At 50.6% G+C, this 16,862-nt stretch overlaps 1 protein-coding gene across 1 annotated transcript; it reads right to left on the bottom strand.

Annotated features, from left to right (window-relative positions):
- Positions 1–4,993: 4,993 nt before the first annotated feature.
- Positions 4,994–16,022, bottom strand: LOC104911853. The gene is made up of 4 exons (XM_010714078.3): positions 15,948–16,022; positions 12,197–12,495; positions 11,103–11,218; positions 4,994–5,300 (listed from the first exon to the last, which is right to left on the bottom strand). The coding sequence occupies exons 1-4, from the start codon at positions 16,020–16,022 to the stop codon at positions 5,068–5,070; spliced, it is 723 nt and encodes a 240-aa protein (XP_010712380.1). The 3' UTR covers positions 4,994–5,067.
- Between the last annotated feature and the right edge of the window lie 840 nt (positions 16,023–16,862).

The following is a 16,862-nucleotide window of genomic DNA, read 5'->3' as shown; positions in this document are numbered from 1 at the left end:
GGCTCGGGAAAACCTTCCTGACCGCCGGCTCAGGGCTCCGTGTGCCGCTTCCCACTTCTGCACCCAAGGCTCTCCCAACAAACATCGCATTTCTGCTCCTCGCCGGCATCTGTCAGCGGCCGTACCTGAGGAAGTCTGTTATTAAAAGAATAATAACTGTATTGCGGGTTTCTGAACCCAAGATTGTATTTTCTTTCTCAAATATTCATTAAAAACATAGATTGTATTTTATTGCAAGTGGCCTTTAATGAATAGCGTTCTTGTTTGCGTACAAGAAGCCGCTTCCAGCGCAATCCTCTGACAGTAATTGTGGTCTGAATTGAGACCGCACAATAACTGAGTGCAGTTAATGGCTATCCTGTGGATTGAGTGCTCCACTTTTGTCATTATCAGGCTACTTTTTAAAATGCAGAAATTAGCCAGGCCAGCAAAGAGTTAATTACGTTCCTGTGACAGAAACCTCTCAAAACACATTAATTGAGAAGAATTCTTTGTCTATAGCGCAGGGCAGAAATTCGAAAGACCTCGGCAGATGATATCATGTAAGTAGTTACAGAGCAGCGCTAAAAGGAAGGAGAAGGAAAAAAAGGTGGTGTGTGCAGGAGGAAACCCTCCTGGTGAGGAACCAGGGCAGGCTGAGCCCACCCAGAGGCAGCCAACGCTTTCTGTGCTGCTGAAGGAAAAACCAGGAGCCTTCCTCATATTCTTTTTCAATAATGACATGGGGATGCTTTTCTGTTTGCTTGTTTGTTTGTTTTTTGAAGATAAATCCTGTTGTGTCAGACTCTGCTCATCTCCAGCCTCTCTTCTCCTGGCATGGCAGAAAAGTATGTTAAAAAAATTATCTTCCAAACTCCCAGCACAAGATGCTGTGACAAACATCAGAGACACCCGTAGCACTGAGTGCTGCTGCTGGGAGCAGCCCAGCTGTCACAACACCCTCAGGTCTGGAATACTGTGCTCACAGACCTTTGTAGCCAGAGCAGGGCTACAAAGTGCTGCTGGACCTTTGGCACCTGGGAGCTGAATTGCTTTAGCCCTCACTATTCAACACTGCCAGTGTCGAAAGAACCTTTCATGCAAACAAGGAAAGTTGAAGGTAATCATAGAATCACAGAATGGCCTGGGTTGAAAAGGAGCACAGTGCCCATCCAGTTCCAACCCCCTGCTGTGTGCAGGTCTCCAACCAGCAGCCCAGGCTGCCCAGAGCCACATCCAGCCTGGCCTTGAATGCCTGCAGGGATGGGGCATCCACAATCACACTGACAAACACCAGCTCTCCAGAAAGAGACAAATTAAGTACTGCTGTATCTGGGGTTTATAGTAAAAAAAGAGAAGTAAAATTTGTTATTTTACATACATGATTTCCATTGAGACCAGGCTGTGCTGAACCCAGCTTTGGCTGCAGTGGGTTGGCAGGCATAAGGAATGCTGACTGCTGTGCTCTGCTGATGGACACTCAGAGCAGGACACTTGTCGTCCTATGCATTGCTCTTCTTGGAAGGGAAATTTATGCACTGCTGATTGATCTCTGACACTATTGAGCTTGACAGTGAGTCAAAGAGATGTTGTGGAAGTTCAATGGGGACAGCTTTTGTATGCTAGAATATACTGATGTACATAAACACGTGGAGGGTCAGATAGGATCTGCGGACATCACTCACTCAGGGCCAATCCTTCAGTCGCTGAAATGGAAGCTGAGAGTGGGTCCCGGTGTGGGACCTCAGGCTTTGCCAGCACACAGCCTTTCCCAGCAGCCCGATGGCAGGATGCATTTCAGACATTTCAGCCCACCGTGGGTCTGTACAGACCCAACGTTCGGCTCAGTTCCATAGGAGGCTTCGCAGGACCTTCTACAGCATCGTGCAACAAACGCACAGCACTGTACAGTTGGATGCCTCTGGACAGCTTTCCAACAAAACGATTGGAAAAGACCTGAATTTGGAGACAGGGCTTTACAGAAATGCTGGAAATGGGCTCAGCTTTCTGCACTTCTCAGCAGTGCCACACAGCTGTTTGCTGCAGCCGGGCAGAGCCGTGCAGCACCGCGCCGGGAGCTGGGCAATGATGGAGGGAGCTGCTATTAGGATGTGTGCTTCGTGCAGCCAACGTGGGCCTCCCTGCTCGCAGGGCTGGAGGAGGGATAAACGCTTTGAAGAGGTGTCTGAGTGATATCTAACATCTCTCTCACTAAAGAAGCCTCCAGTGGTCCTTTTTATCTGCATCAGATGCCGCTCGGTCTGCTGAATGGAAGGGGCACTCCTCACACTGGTAATTCTTCTCCAGAACTAATTAACTGAAAGATACTGTACTGATTACAGAAAAGGTGTTAACAGAAGCCTAGGAAGTTGAAAACAAAATTAAACTGCGCTTGAGAAAGGCTCTCTCCTTAATCTTGAGGTTGTGATGTACGAAACGCTCCAAACGGAACACGTTGCAGCAAATGATGAATTTCATTATCTTACATTTGAAAAAAAAAAGCCACTGCTTCTGGACGGGGGACGTCAAGGGGCACCGACAGCTTTCACCTCCACCTCAACATGCTGGTTTGTTCTCCTTGGGTACCACGAGGAGCGAGGTGCCATGATGGGAGGCCTGAGAATTGGCACAGGGAGGTGGCACGCAGGGATCCCTTGCAGTAAGTGCGGGTCTTTGGGTGCCTTCCAGGGATGCCCCTCACCTGCTGAGTGCGTGGTGTTTGGGGAAAAAAGGGCAAGACTTTGAATGGCATTTCCCACAAATTGCTTACAGTCCACAGAACGAAACTTTTAAGCTGGATTCTTTCAGTTCTGCAGCACCCTGTCTTTCAAACCATTTGGGGCACTGCAGGTAATATTTCTCTCTCCCATCCCATTTTTTCACACCGTCCCCATTCTCCTTTTCCATACATCCTGCTTTATGCTCTGACGGCAGTAATTTCTCGAAAGCTTTGCAGTTACACCAGTGGAGGCCCAGTGCTGCTGATTTACACCTGCTGCGGGGCTCAGGCTGTTGTAGTGCATGGGATGAGCAGAAGGGGCTGTCCCAGCTCTTGGTAGAGCTGCCCCAGTTTGCCAACACGAAGGGACGTGGCTCTGTGGGCACAGTGGGGTAATGCCATGATTCTATTTCCCTTCTGCCAGTCACAGTTTGTAATTAGCTCTTCCCCACAGAGGAGGAAGATGGATTATATTTTAATATCTGGAGACTAAAATTAGTTTACGTTTTAGCAAGTTAGCACTTCTTAGCAGCTGATTTACTCTTGAAGCCGCAAATTCTGTGAGCTTGCAATTAATCACACACTGGTCATTTTCTTTCAGAAATGTTCGTTTTTGCTGTCTGGGTCACAGCGGGGGAAAACTCAGAGGGTGGTGAGACACTGGAACAGGTTGCCCAAGGAGGCTGTGGATGCCCCATCCCTGCAGGCAGTCAAGGCCAGGCTGGATGTGGCTCTGGGCAGCCTGGGCTGCTGGTTGGAGACCTGCACACAGCAGGGGGTTGAAATGAGATGAGCACTGTGGGCCTTTGCAACCCAGGCTGTTCTGTGATTCTATGAAAAGGGACCTTTTGTGCCCTGAGAAATCACAGCTTGTGCTCAACTTTGCCACAGTGTGTGCCCTCATCTGCTCAGTGTTCTTAACAGGAGAACCAAGGGGTTTTCAAAGGGATTTATTTCAGAAAGCCACAATGGGGTCATCCCATCTGAACCAGAGCCCCATGTGCAGGACAGTGGGTTGGAGGTCCCAGTATCCATGGGCAATACCAGCAGCCCACATCGCTGTCCCACTCTGATGGCTGGCAGAGGTGGCTGGGCATAAACACAGTGTGCTTAAGAACCACGGGCCGTGTGCCTCTGAGGAACTGTTTACTAATAAATCAAAAATAAATTATTGTTTTCAGCCGACATTCAGTAACCCCTGCCAAAAAATTAACCTGTAGCTGTTTGACATCACAGAGCGATACATCACGCTGCTGCCAGCATGCTGATCCCTCACCACGCCGCTGCAACAAATCCATCAGGCGACCAATTCTGTTCATTAGAATTCATTTAAATCTCAATTAAAAAGTTAATTAAAAGTAAGAGTGAGAAGGAAATCATGTCTAACATTCTTATTAAACTCAAATCACCAAATTAATTTTAAATCCGAATCAGCGATCGGAAGTGGAAATGTAAAGAAAAAGGGAAAAAATGGTACAGTGCATTCCCAGGGGGAGGGAGGGCTCTTTGCTCAGCACTCCCAGGCAGAGCGGCTCTCTGGGCCGTAACGCTGCTCACCACCCCGTGCTCTGCAGCTCCATCCCATTTTATTTTCAGATGTAGCACGCCCGATTCCTCGGATAGATCTGTCTTTGTCAGTGTGAGCCCCGTGAGTTCAAACAAATCCCGCTCCCACTTGCTTTTTATTAACTTGCTCCAAACTTCACACTTGTGTCTCTCTTCCTTTGTTCCCGTGTCACAGAACACCTTTCTACAAAGACGCCGGGATGGACCCACTGCAGCCCTGCAATGGGCCATCTGCACGGCACGGGACGCTGTGCTCTCCTGTGCACCAGCTTTCATTCAGGGATGCCCTGGGACTTCTCAGAGGTGGGTTTACCTGGGATGCGGAGCTCTCCTTCCCTGGGAGGAGCACGGCCATCCCTTCCGGTTCCCGCAGGTCCAGAAGTGTGGCTGTGTGCATCCCACCGGGCTGCGGTGCGTCCTCATTCCCCATGCGGGTGGAGGTGGGCAGGGTGTGCCTGGCTCCGGCTCTCATTAATCATTTGGCTCTCCCCGGCCGCTCGCAGCATCTTCTGGAGGAACCCTTCTCTTTATTCATTCAGACAACCCTTTGGATTAAACAGAGCCAGCTAAATGTCAAACCAAATCTGAGTCTTGATGCAGATAATCATTTCAATAATATTTCTCCATTTGTGCCCAAACACCAGGGGAATAAAGCTTTTCTGCTGTCAGGTAGTGTAAGACTGCAGTTGGTGTAAATGCTTGACATTGAGCCAGATGGCTTAGCCGTGCCGCAAACATATGTTCAACAAGCAGGCTTGCACACATTGGAATTTTATTATTTTGAACTAGTGAGGCATGCATATTTATTTACTTGACCCCCTTTGGTGTTGCTCTGGTATTAAAACGATCGGCTCGGAGCTCCTGGGCACAGCACAGCCCCGCCGCGGCGGCTCCAGCTGGGGGTGGGCACTGCTGGACCCCAGTGGGGAGGGCTGCCCTGCGCCGCTCACCGTCTGACCTCCTGGAAGCCACGGCCTGCCTGCAGCTGATGCGTGATGCTCTGCCAGGTGCCTCCAAAACCTTGTGCTGAGTTGGCCTAGTTAGGAAAAAAAATATCAGTGCAAAGGGAAAAAAAACCGAACAAGATAAAAGATTAAAATCTTTGGCTGGCGAGCATGATACACTGCTGAGCAATGTGGGTGAGGCTTTGGGGTGTTTTTTCAGGCTGATGTTAAATAGCTGGACATAAATCTCAGTAATTTCACAAAACAGCACAGCAACAACCTGGGACCCAGTTCAGAACTCATTAAAAGCTGCAGGAAGCTTCCTGTTATCTGAAATGTGTGCCGGATCAAGTGCTCATGTTATGTTTGGGTCCCAGAGCTGGAGATGCTCAGAGCAGCACAGTGATCCACTACCAGGGCTGCTCTGGTGCGACAGCAGCCGTGCGTCTGCCTTTGGAAGCAAGGTGTCTGTGTGTACATCAGAGCGTCCACACGAGAAGGAAAAATCCATCTCACGCAGCCGGCAGGCAGCCTGCAGGATACAGGATACCTCCCCACACACAACAGGTGTTATTGAGTCCTTCAGAATGTGTCACTGCTCCTATGGATGTGACAGCTGACCTGGTAACAAAGCAGTCAGGTACACACCGGCTCAGAGCAACACCGTGCACCAGTGGCTGTGCTGCAGCTTCGGCAGCTTGACACAGAGATGCAAGGTGCAGTTTGGCAGCGCTCACTCCTTAGAATCTTCCCATGCCATCAGTGGGTGCAGGGAGAAGGCCAAAAGGGGCCATGCTGCGCTGTTCTGCTCTACAGCCTGCGCCCACTGCTGCCTGGGGCAGCATCCTGTGCTACTGCAGCTCCACAAGCTGAGGACCATCAATTACTTTTGTCTGCAAAGCGCCGCGTGCATCTGGGTGCTCTTGCCATAATAGTAATAATAATGCTGGGGTTTCTGACAGCGCTTTGCCCGTTCCCCAGGACTGGAGCGTGCCGTAGCGCATTGCTAAGCAACACCCATTCCCCCTCTTGTTTCCAACGGCGATGCACGCCAGCAGGGTCTCTGCAGCCTTCTCCAGGGCAGCAGCAGCACGCAGCCCCACAGCCCCCACTGCAGCCCCCGCAGTACTGGTGGGCAATGGGCTGGCACCGTGCACACGGAGCTGGGGGCTCTGAAGGAACCGACCTTTTTGTTTCCGCTCGTGCCTTCAGGATTCATGCTCAGTGCAGATGTGCAACTGGTTTGTTCGCTCACAGCTCCTGGGGAAGGGCGGAGGGGAGGTGTGAGCAGGGGATGCTCCGCATGGCGGCCGTGCTGAGGTGATGTATGGCCGTGTCCGCGGAGCCGCGTCCTGTGTGCCTGAATTACACCCTCCGGATTGCAGATCTGGTGTGTGTGTAATGGGATCGTCCTCAACAGGAGATAAAATTCTTCTCTTTCCAATTTTAAATCTTTACAGGCACTAAAGGGCACACACAGATGGGCACACGGACTAAACGAGACACGCCATGCCGCGGTAGCCGAGACAGATATGTCATGTTTAGATGCTGTTGTGCTTCCACAAGTACTCATCTCGAGCTAATCAGTGCTGCTAAACAGTCATTTTGATTTATATCTGCTGATAAATCATTCTTCCCTGGTGAGGCCATGCTGGCACTGTGGGGTGGCCCCAGGCAATCCCATGGTGTGTGGCTGTGCCCCCCTCACCCAGCCATTCCACTCTTCCACCCCACACGGTGGGAGAACCAGCACAAACCAGAAGGAAGGAGGTGCTGAGCAAATTTTCCTAATTGTTTGGCTGGGTTTTGAATTACTTTGCTCTGGTGAACAAACCCACTCCCACTCATCCCCATCTGCACAACACAAGCTGATGGCTCAAATATTGAAGCAAAGGGCCCAAGCAGCCGCCTCAGTACCGGTGATACACCTAGTGTGTGAGGGTGCTGCTCCTTGCTGGCTCCTCTTACAGTGCATGGCCATAGGTCCATTTAAACGCAACAGCTCTTTGACAAGAATTAATGTAGTGTTAAAATCTAAATGTATTTTTTTTCCCATTTCCCTGAATTCACGGCCTTTCAGTGGGTGTTTATCTCTTAAACACCGTCATTTCAGTGTATCTCAGCAGAACTTTGGAAAAACAGCTCTGCCTCTGCCGTGGGAACACTGTATGTGATTACCAACCCCACTTTTTGGGAGCATCCTTATGCGCTCAGATGGGAACCTCAAGATGAGCACACGGCAATGGCTGTGCTGTGTATGCAAGGCTGGCCTTCCCTCCTGGTGCTGCTGGCACGGCCGGCACCGTGCAGCCCTCCCTGTGCCACTCCTCTCGCACTCATTTATTCACACGCTCTGCTGCATTGGCACACTTTCTCTTAGGAAATTCTCGTTAAGCAGCTGCTCGTGCTTCAGCTGAACCCCACTTCCCCATAGACACAAGCTGAGCCAGAGCCCAACACGAGGTCCATCTCCAGCAAACGGCAGAGGGGCCCCTTTGTGCTTCTGGGGGACGGAGAGCCGCTCCTCCCCTCTGCAAAGCCCTGGTAGGAAACACAGAGTGCATCTCAGCCAGCGGTGATTTTCCTTTAAAAAAATGAAATGGAACTGAAGTTGACTTTAGGATATAGATCTCTATCCTCTCAGTCATTTTTGTGCTATTTTTTCATAAACTTGGCCGCTTCTCGTTTGCCCTCTAATAATTCTCTGAAGGCTCATTTCCCCTGTATAACTCTGTGTAAACACAAAGTTGAGAAAAGGGTATTTAGACTCATCCTCCAGGAATGCTGTTTTTGAGAAAATGTTTGTTTACCCATGTCAGTAATTTTCAAAAATATAATGTGCATTCAAAGATCAAAGATAATCACACTGCGAAGTCCAGCATTCCCATCGGGTCGCAGCTCCGGCAGAATTGCATTTTAACACCGCCGCATGCAGGCTCAGCTGACTGCATGGGAACAATGGGAGCACCAGGCAGCGCCTGCTCCCACAATGGCAGGGTGAGCAGCGACCAGAGCACCGGCACGGGGCCGTGGGGCCTTCCTGACAGCGTCCTTCAGGAGAGGGGAGGGAGTGCGAGTTTGCAGTGCTAGCTCTGCCCTCGTGAGTAAAGGTAAATGCCACCGAAGGCAGGAGCTATTGTGTGTTCTACACGACGCAACTTACTTTGCTGCGTTTCTTTCTCAGAGTATTTGCTTAATTGTTTTATGCATGCAAGGGGAAAATATTTGTAAAAGCTCACACAAATTCTTTTAATGTATTTTTTGAGGCTACAGAAGAATAGGTTGCAGATGATATGCTCGGCGCAGATCACGTTCTCCTATTTTCTTGCTAATTCACAGAAATAGACATCCTGAAGAAGCACATCACATCTCTGGATCCTGCACGCCCAAAGCACGTGCAGCCCTGTGTGAGCAGCGCTGGGGGCACGGCAGCTGATACTCCAATGCTGCCAGGCCCAGGGGTGCTGGGATGGGCGCCTCCAACCCCCACTGCCCTCACCAGGTTTCCAGAGCTGCCAGACTTTGAGTTTTCAATCCATTTATCCCAGTGGTACGGTCAGTTTGAATTAGTGGAGTTGCTCACTTTAATGATGGCAGCTATCAATGGTTTGCACCAACAATTCTGTGCAACTGCAGCTGCTGCGACTGTGCCGTCGGACTGTGCTTTCCATTAAAAAGCAGCAACAGCTGCTCTGCCCATGATGACTGTATGGGCTTGTGCTCCTGCTGGCATGGCATGGCAGGGGATGCATTTCATGGCACTTGATGGCATAGGATAGCACTTCATGGCAGTGCACTGCATGACATGCCATGACCTGGCAGTTTATGACTCCATGGCACGGCACAGCATGGCACGGTATGGCACAGCATGGCACCTCATGGCATGGCAGAGCGCAGCACAGCACAGCATGGCACTTTGTGGTGCCTCATGGCATGGAATGACAAGACGTGGCACGGCACAGCGTGGCATTTCATGACACACTGTGGCACAGCATGGCGTGGTTCACCCCAGTAACACGACCACATCTCGCACTGCAGTGCTGGGACGATTCCCAGACTCTCGGGCTGGAGGCCAAGCCGGAGGCCATTATCAGGGCAGCAGCAAGGACATGTGCCCGCACCTCCAGCAAACAGGAATCCGCACATACACACCAGGGCAATTACTTGTGTGCAAGTGACAAGGGGAAATTAAATGTAAAGCCTGCTGTAAACAGCCAATAAATCTCGGCTTGTACGCATGTCTCAGCCTGGGCTGGGAGCAGCCCTGCGACGCTGGAGCTCCATATGCAGGGCTGAGCACAAGTGGGGGTCTGGTGCTCCTGTCCTGGGCATGGAGGCCCCGGTGGTGCCTGGGGGAACCCTGCAGGCACACATCCCCCAGCCCTGGGCAGCGCTGCGGTGATGGGGATGGCGGAACCACAGCTGGGCCCAGGGAGGAAAGTTTGTAAAGAAAGTAGAGAACACAGACTTGCCGTGGTATCAGAAGGAAAATTTATGCATCGCCTTTGAGTTCAACTTCTCCATTAAAGCTTTTTCCCTATAATCTAGGGAGTTCTTATCTTGGTGACTTATGATGTTATGGAGGGGCTCATGCATGGAAAATGTCAATAGAAATAGTAACTCTAGAAGGGAAGGGCCTCCTAATTAGTCCCCATTTAGATTTTATGATGGCTTTGAGATCTGCTCATCCTGACAGTGCGCACTCTGGTTACATATTGTTCTAGCCTGAGGGAACCATAGGAAAATCCAGATTTATTGTACCTATCATACCAGCATATTTCATTTGCCATTATGAGCAGCCATCTCGCAATGATGCAGGAGTATTTATTACAGATTAAATTGTAGGACCTGGATGGTTTAGTGAGGTTCTTGAGGTATCATTTATGTCATTAACTGGCTCATTATCAGATCTGCAAATCTCAATTCCTTTTTCAGTGCCTTCTGTCTCAGGGCCGGGGGTGCACGCGTGTGCGGGGCTGTGCCACGCGTGTGCAGCTGTGGGCCGTGTCTCGCGTGGCCGTGTGCCCACAGGCAGCCCACAGTGCAGCAGAGGAGCACGGCTCTCCTGCATCTTCCTCCCCATTCCTCCCTCTGCCGATTCCTCCCTTTTAGGCTGCGACTCCGCAGCGAAAAGCTGAGAAAGGTGGTGGTAGGAGAGGAGGCAATTTAACTCTAATTATTTAACAAGTCTATTGCAAGTGTAAGCTTATTACCGGTGGGCAAAAGAATGCATTGGATTTTTTTTCCCCCCACTCTCTTTTACGCTTTCTCTCTGCTTGGAGAGTTTTTTGAAGACGTTTAATCCAGTCCTGGCTGCTGCTGCTAATTCCAAAGGAGGACGGGGTGCTCCCACGCTCCTCACCGGCAGGCTTTGGAAAGCTCACCGACAGAGCTCCCACCACTGCCGCCGCGCTTCCATTTAGTGATATTATTTGACTTTATTGTTCGATTCAACTTGTGTGTCCCTCCTTGTTGGTATTTGCCCTATTTACTCTCCGATATTGCTTTTTCATAAAACCAGGGAATGGCATTTTAGTTGTTGTGTTCTTTGGTATTAAAACGCACTCCAGACAAGCGCGGGAGGACGCTCAGGATTGCTGGGTTCAGGGCAGGGGCCACGGAGGAAAGCGCACCGCTGCTGGGTTCTGGGGATTAATTAATTCATGGGACAGCTAATATTTGCAGGGAAATGACAGCATTGGAAGCGAGTGCATAAGAATGCATTCTGTTATCTCCCACCACTCTGCAGCAAAAAGGAGTTAAAAGATTCCCGAGCGTGTTTGCTTTTGTTGTTTGCACCTGAAAGTTATTTTTGTAAAAGTAGTCATTTTTGGACTCCAGACTCGTGACATTAAGGGATAAATGCAGCCAATTACCTCGCAGTGATTGCTTACCAAAGGGCTGTGGCACATCTGTTTGTGTGACGACTCCCGAGCTCGGTGTGTGCAGCCATGCAGGCGTCACGCGTGGTGCGATTCCCATGCTTTGCTCTGACACAAAGAGAGGACCGCTGGTGGAAGGGAGACAAAAGCTCAGCTCGAGCACGAGGACAGCCCTGTGCAGGTGTCTGCAAAGCAGCTGACCGATGCCAAAATATTTTTTGCAGTGGAAGTCTGAACACAGAGCAGCCACCCCCTACAAAGCTCCCCGTTAAACTTGTTGCTTGCAACCCAGAGTTAATAAATGGTGCTGAAAGGTCAGGTGGGAAGGGTTTCCCTTCCTTCCCTGCCCCGCTAATTCAGAGCCTTCCTGACGCCTTTGTCCTTACTTTGCCTGTTGGAGAGATCTTCCCCTAAGAATGCCTTGAACGTCCACCCGTAAAAATATCTACACATTTTAACCTCTGAAGTCCATAACACATCTGGAGTATCCGTGTAGAAATTAGTGCTGCAGAGGTGTTAGTAGTGCACTGATAATTCGATTTAACCGTTGGTATGTACGCTGTAGAACAGCTCTCTGCTCTCACGTTACGTTATGCCAACAGGTTTGAAAACAAAGCTGCCAGGATTACAAAGTGCCTTTATGCAAAAGAATCAGAACACCGTAAGTGTTAAAACATGTTTAAATGAGGTGATTTTCTCTGTAATTTAAAAATGGTCTTTTTTTCTTACTTACATTTATTTTTCATTTTCCTCTGTGAATCTAAAAATGGGACATTTATAAACCGAAATAGAGGGGAAGGAATGATGCTGGTGTGCATCTCCTCTCAGCCTTCTGGTCGGTGTATGCAGTGCTTACACTGGGTAAGAAAATGGGGTAGGAATGCAAATAAAAGTGGCAATGTGTGTCCTCTCTCAAAGAGTATTTTCTGCTCCAAACAGCTGCGGTGCCATTCAGTAATTCAGATCTTCCGTGTGCTTTACAACTGCAACCACATCGGCAAGGAGAGCGTCTGTAAATAGGAATGGTGTGAATATCGCCCGGCTGTTCCCTTGGTAGGGATTTTAAAATGAAAATGTAATTATTAGAGGAAAAAAAGATCCCTTACCTGAGCTGATAGCCAATTAGTGAGAGCTCAGCGCTAAGTGAGTCGTCTCCCACAGCCCGAGTGCTGCGGTACCCGTGAATAAACACAAATTGGGCAGACTGTGACCGGGCTGTGGGAAGCAGGAGCTGCTCTGAGCCGCCTTTGTGGCGCTGCCCGGCCGAGCCCGGCTTTGCTGCTCCATCCGAACATGGAGCGGCCGCCCGACGCTCTGCCTTTCCAGGCTGCTCCCGGCGCTGCGCTGCTGCTGGGTTGCCGTAGGAACAGGAATTCGAGTAAATATGCACACGGAGGAGAAACGTCTACTAATGAAATGTGGATAGCATCGGTAAGCTGCCAGATCGGGCAACGCGCGCCGCAATGCGCTCTGATGTGATCCATCAGAAAGCACACACACACACACACACACACACACAGAGGGACATCCACAGGGCTTCACTAAGATGCACACGCTTCTACATGCGCTGAGGACGGAGGCAGTATTTTCATAGTGGTGACACTGGGCATGGCTTTGTTCCTTCCAAGGCCGTGTGCACTTTGCTCGCCCTGCCTCCCTGCACCTCACACTGCAGTTTGCAGAGCACGAGCAGAAGGTGACAGAAGTTCTGCTCTCCCCTTCCGCTCTTTGTTTCCTGCTCAGCTGATTCCTTGCTGCTCAGGAAAGGGTCATTTAATCCGGCGCACATAAATCTAACCCGGGGCTGCTGGAGACGGTTGCTCAGGGATACTGGGAGCATCCACATGATGTTATTCCGGTACAAATTCTTAAAAGGTAAAAGGTAAATGTTCTTAATTGAATGCGTGAGACTGTCTAAACAAGCATGTGAATGAACGGGTTACAAAACTAAGGAATATTTTGCTCTCTGTAAGGAATTCCCTGTGACTGTCTTAGCCATGTGCCCTGAATAGCGACTGGGAACTGTGAGCACTGACAAACACATTAATTTACAGGCAGGGGAACTTCAAAACTCTGACAGCAGTACTTGGGAACGCTGCTGCTCACTGAATGGGATACATCTGAAGGTTTCCTGCAAGGAACAGCACCCAGGTTTTCACTGAATTCCTTCTGCCTGCGTAAAGGGTGCTGCACCCATAGGCAGAAGCTCCTCACCAGAACAGTGGGAACGAGCATCCTTTCTCTGCAAGTCCCAGCCTCTGCATACATGCTGATTGCCTTCTCACTTTTAATTGCAGTTCAGTGACTAAACTCATCTCAGTCTTACTCTTGCTCAGACAGGACAAATCCAGTGAGGTTTGTATACAGTACCAATCCAATGAGATTCACACGCGGAGCCGATCCGATGAGGTTCCTGTATAGACCCAATCCAGCAAAGTTCTCAATCCCATGATGTTCTCACAGACGTACAGCAGTGCCGTGGGAGCTGTGCTTTGCACCAGTTTCCCGATGCTCACCAAGCTGGTGTGGCACTGGTTTCACACAAACCGACTGGGGCCATCTGAACTCACTGGAGCCAATGGGGTGCCTGGGGTGTAAAGAGCCCAGGACCGGACCCTGGGACTCCTCACCCTTGCAGCCCCGCTCTGCACTCCCACCTGCAGGCAGCAGGACTCAGCAATTAATTGTTCCTCTCCCTGGGAGCACACGGCACAAGGTGCAGATGAGAGGTGGCAGTCTCTGTGCCGATGGAGAAGCATCTGGAGGAAAGCAAGCCTGATCTCTGTGCCCCTGACCATTTACAATTTATATGTCCTTGTCAGATGGGGAGTTTGATGACTCTAATGTCATGTTTGTCCTTCACCCTGAGAAAATCTCCTTTTAAAGATCACCAGCCCGTCTCTATTGACAGTAACCGTGCAGGTCACGATATTAACATGTGTTGGATTTTTCCAAAATACTAATCTTCTTTGCCTGTAAAGAAAAAGAGGGAAACAAAAGCCCATGACCCACGCTGCAGCTATCACCAAATAGATATCTATCACTGGATAGATGCTGCTGTCACCAAATTTCACTTCCTTGCAGAGGCCATAGCCTCACCATATGGCCCCTGTAGGCTCCCTGCTGCTGGCCGTATGTGCGGAGAGGAGGTTGTGGTGAAGTGGGTGTCAGAATCTGCTCCCAAGTAAGCAGCAATAAAAATGTAAGTTAAACCAGGAAGAAAAGCACCATCTTCCAGCAAGGAACTGCTGCTGGCAGTGCTGGGCCCAGCCCGGACACAGGGCTGTTCTGGGGGGGCTGAAGGTCCTGGTACCCAAGTGTGGGGGTCTGACCTGCAGGGACCAACCTGTGGGCAGCAGCAGGAGGCAAACGCTGAGCATCGGGAGCTGCCACAAGCTCACCCAGCACACCCTGCTGAGCCAATCAAAGGTTCCAGCCTGGCACCAGCAGCCCTGGAAGGCAGGAGCACCACAGCGGTCACATGTAACGAGGTTCAAGGATGAGCGAGCACTGGGAGATGGGGTGGAGCAATGAAAACCACGGGCTGAAATTGGAAAGATGCCTTTGTCTTGTTGAGCGTTCCTAGCAGTCTCCCACGGGGCATGGCAGAAGCAGCATCACTTGAATAGCTAAAACTGTGCTGAACGAGGCACTTGATAGGTCTCTGGAGAGAACACACTGCATTGGCAAGGGTAACAGATTAATGGACCTAATAGATCTATTTTCTCCTCATTTCTGATTGCAGAAATTTTTTACTTCTTGGTCTGCAAGTGGCTTAGAAATGACAAGAGGCTCCACACAGCCCCAGCCCCAGCTGACCTAAGACAATGCAGCTCATGCAAGGCACAGCTTCCTCACAGTGCTGCCGTGCTCACAGCAAAGCCTGCCAGAAGCAGAGTGCTGGATGCGTCCTGCAAAATGCCAGTTTTCATGGTGCTACTGCCACGCTCCCAGCCTGCCTGGGTTATCCCCATCGCTCTACAAATCATAGAATCATAGAATCCTGGAATCATTAAGGTTGGAAAAGACTCCTAGGATCCCCAAACCTAACCCCTCTCATGTGCACTGCCCACGTCCCTCAGTGCCACATCCCCATGGTTCTGGAACACTCGCAGGGACGGTGACCCTTCACTCCCTGGGCAGCTGTGCCATTCCAGGACAGCTCTTTGAGAAGAAATGCTTCATAATAGTCAACTTGAGAGTTTTCTGGGGCAACCTGAGGCCATCACCTCTCGTCTTATTGCTGTTACCTGGGAGCAGAGGCTGACCCCCAGCTTATCACAACCTCCTGTCAGGAGCTGTAGGGAGTGATGAGCTCTTCCCTGAGCCTCCTCCAGACTGAGCCATCCCAGCTCCCTCAGCCTTTCCACATAAGACTTGTGCTCCAGACCCTTCACAGCTCCGTTGCCCTAATTTCTGCATGAAAAGTCTGAGCCAAATTCTGAGGCTGTTTCTCTCCATAGGAACCCGGTGCACCCATAACATTGTGCTTCGCCACCCTTCAGAGGAGGCAACATGCCAAGATGTGGAAGCACGTTTTGCTGCATGCTAATGAATTGGTTCGGAAGCACTGGGCTCCGTTTCACTGAGTGCACAGAGCCCCGTGTCTGTCCTGTGTCGGCCCTGTGCTGAGCCTGCTGCTGCCGCAGGGTGCCCTCAATTAGCCCCGGTAATTGCGGTGTGCAGGGAGCGACCTTCTCCCTGAGCACAGCCATCACTGAGCAGACATCCTGCTGCTGGGCAGCCTGCAGCACATCCCTGCTGCACGGCGCCTGGAAGGGCAGCATGCTGGGCCAGTCCTGCTGTGAGAGCTGAATGGTGGCAGCCATGGGGAGGCTTTGGATCCCACAGACCCACATCGGGGTCAGCAGAACCTCCATGCTCATCCTCACCCATCTGCGTCCTCCTCATCATCACCACCATCACCACCATCACCACTCCCAAGCCAACAGCATGACAGTAATTCTGATGAAACCGCCCCAACTCAGCTGCCACATCCAGCACATTCCGAGTCCCATGGCTCTATGATGGTGGACATGGCAGCCAAGGCAGCACGCTCACCACCACTCGTGCTCCTGCATGTTCACATTGCATGCAGAGCCCTGTAGAAGGAAGCAGAGTACAAAACATGTTCTGGTGCTGACCTGAACGTTTACCCAACCCACACACATCCCCCATTGGTGTTGTGTTCCAGCACCATTCTGGTGATCACAAGGAAGAATATGTGAGAGAGAAAGCTGCAGATCTGAAACTCTCACATGTATTACTTTAGCAGAGCGCTTACACCTTCATCCTGCATGGGAACAGGAACTGCAGCACATCACCTATCCACCTGCAATTCAACGAGTCCGTAACACTGAGAAGTTACAAGAATACAGTTAAGATTTACACAAAGTCAAATGAAATTGGGCAAAGGGAAAAGGGGATGCATCCATAACAAAGGCTGCTGCCTGGGCAGGGGCTCCTGTCACTGGGCAAAGCCATACCTGTAGGGTGAGGGAGGACACACAGCATGGGAACATGTACAAGTGTATGCAGTTCGGTGCAAGAGAATTAGACATAAAAAACTTGGAACAGGCTGCCCAAGGAGGCTGTGGATGCCCCATCCCTGCAGGCATTCAAGGCCAGGCTGGATGTGGCTCTGGGCAGCCTGGGCTGCTGGTTGGCGACCTGCACACAGCAGGGGGGTTGGGACTGGATGAGCACTGTGCTCCTTTGCAACCCAGGCCATTCTGTGATTCTACAAAACCAGGAAACCACAGCAAATCAAGG

The sequence above is a fragment of the Meleagris gallopavo genome, chromosome 7 (genome assembly GCF_000146605.3).
Source record: "Meleagris gallopavo isolate NT-WF06-2002-E0010 breed Aviagen turkey brand Nicholas breeding stock chromosome 7, Turkey_5.1, whole genome shotgun sequence".
Classification (NCBI taxonomy): domain Eukaryota; kingdom Metazoa; phylum Chordata; class Aves; order Galliformes; family Phasianidae; genus Meleagris; species Meleagris gallopavo.
The sequence above is the reverse complement of the archived record's forward strand: the minus strand, read 5'-3'. Positions and strand labels throughout refer to the sequence as shown.

Excerpts from the sequence above, each read along its gene's own strand:
- LOC104911853 (XM_010714078.3), bottom strand. The coding sequence starts at position 16,022 with ATGGTGGTGATGGTGGTGATGATGAGGAGGACGCAGATGGGTGAGGAT. Across the intron at positions 12,496-15,947 it reads GAGGTTCTGCTGACCCCGAT|ACGTTTCTCCTCCGTGTGCA; the intron begins GTGGGTCTGTGG and ends TTTCATTAGTAG. Across the intron at positions 5,301-11,102 it reads AGATGTGCCACAGCCCTTTG|GCCAACTCAGCACAAGGTTT; the intron begins GTAAGCAATCAC and ends TTTCCTAACTAG.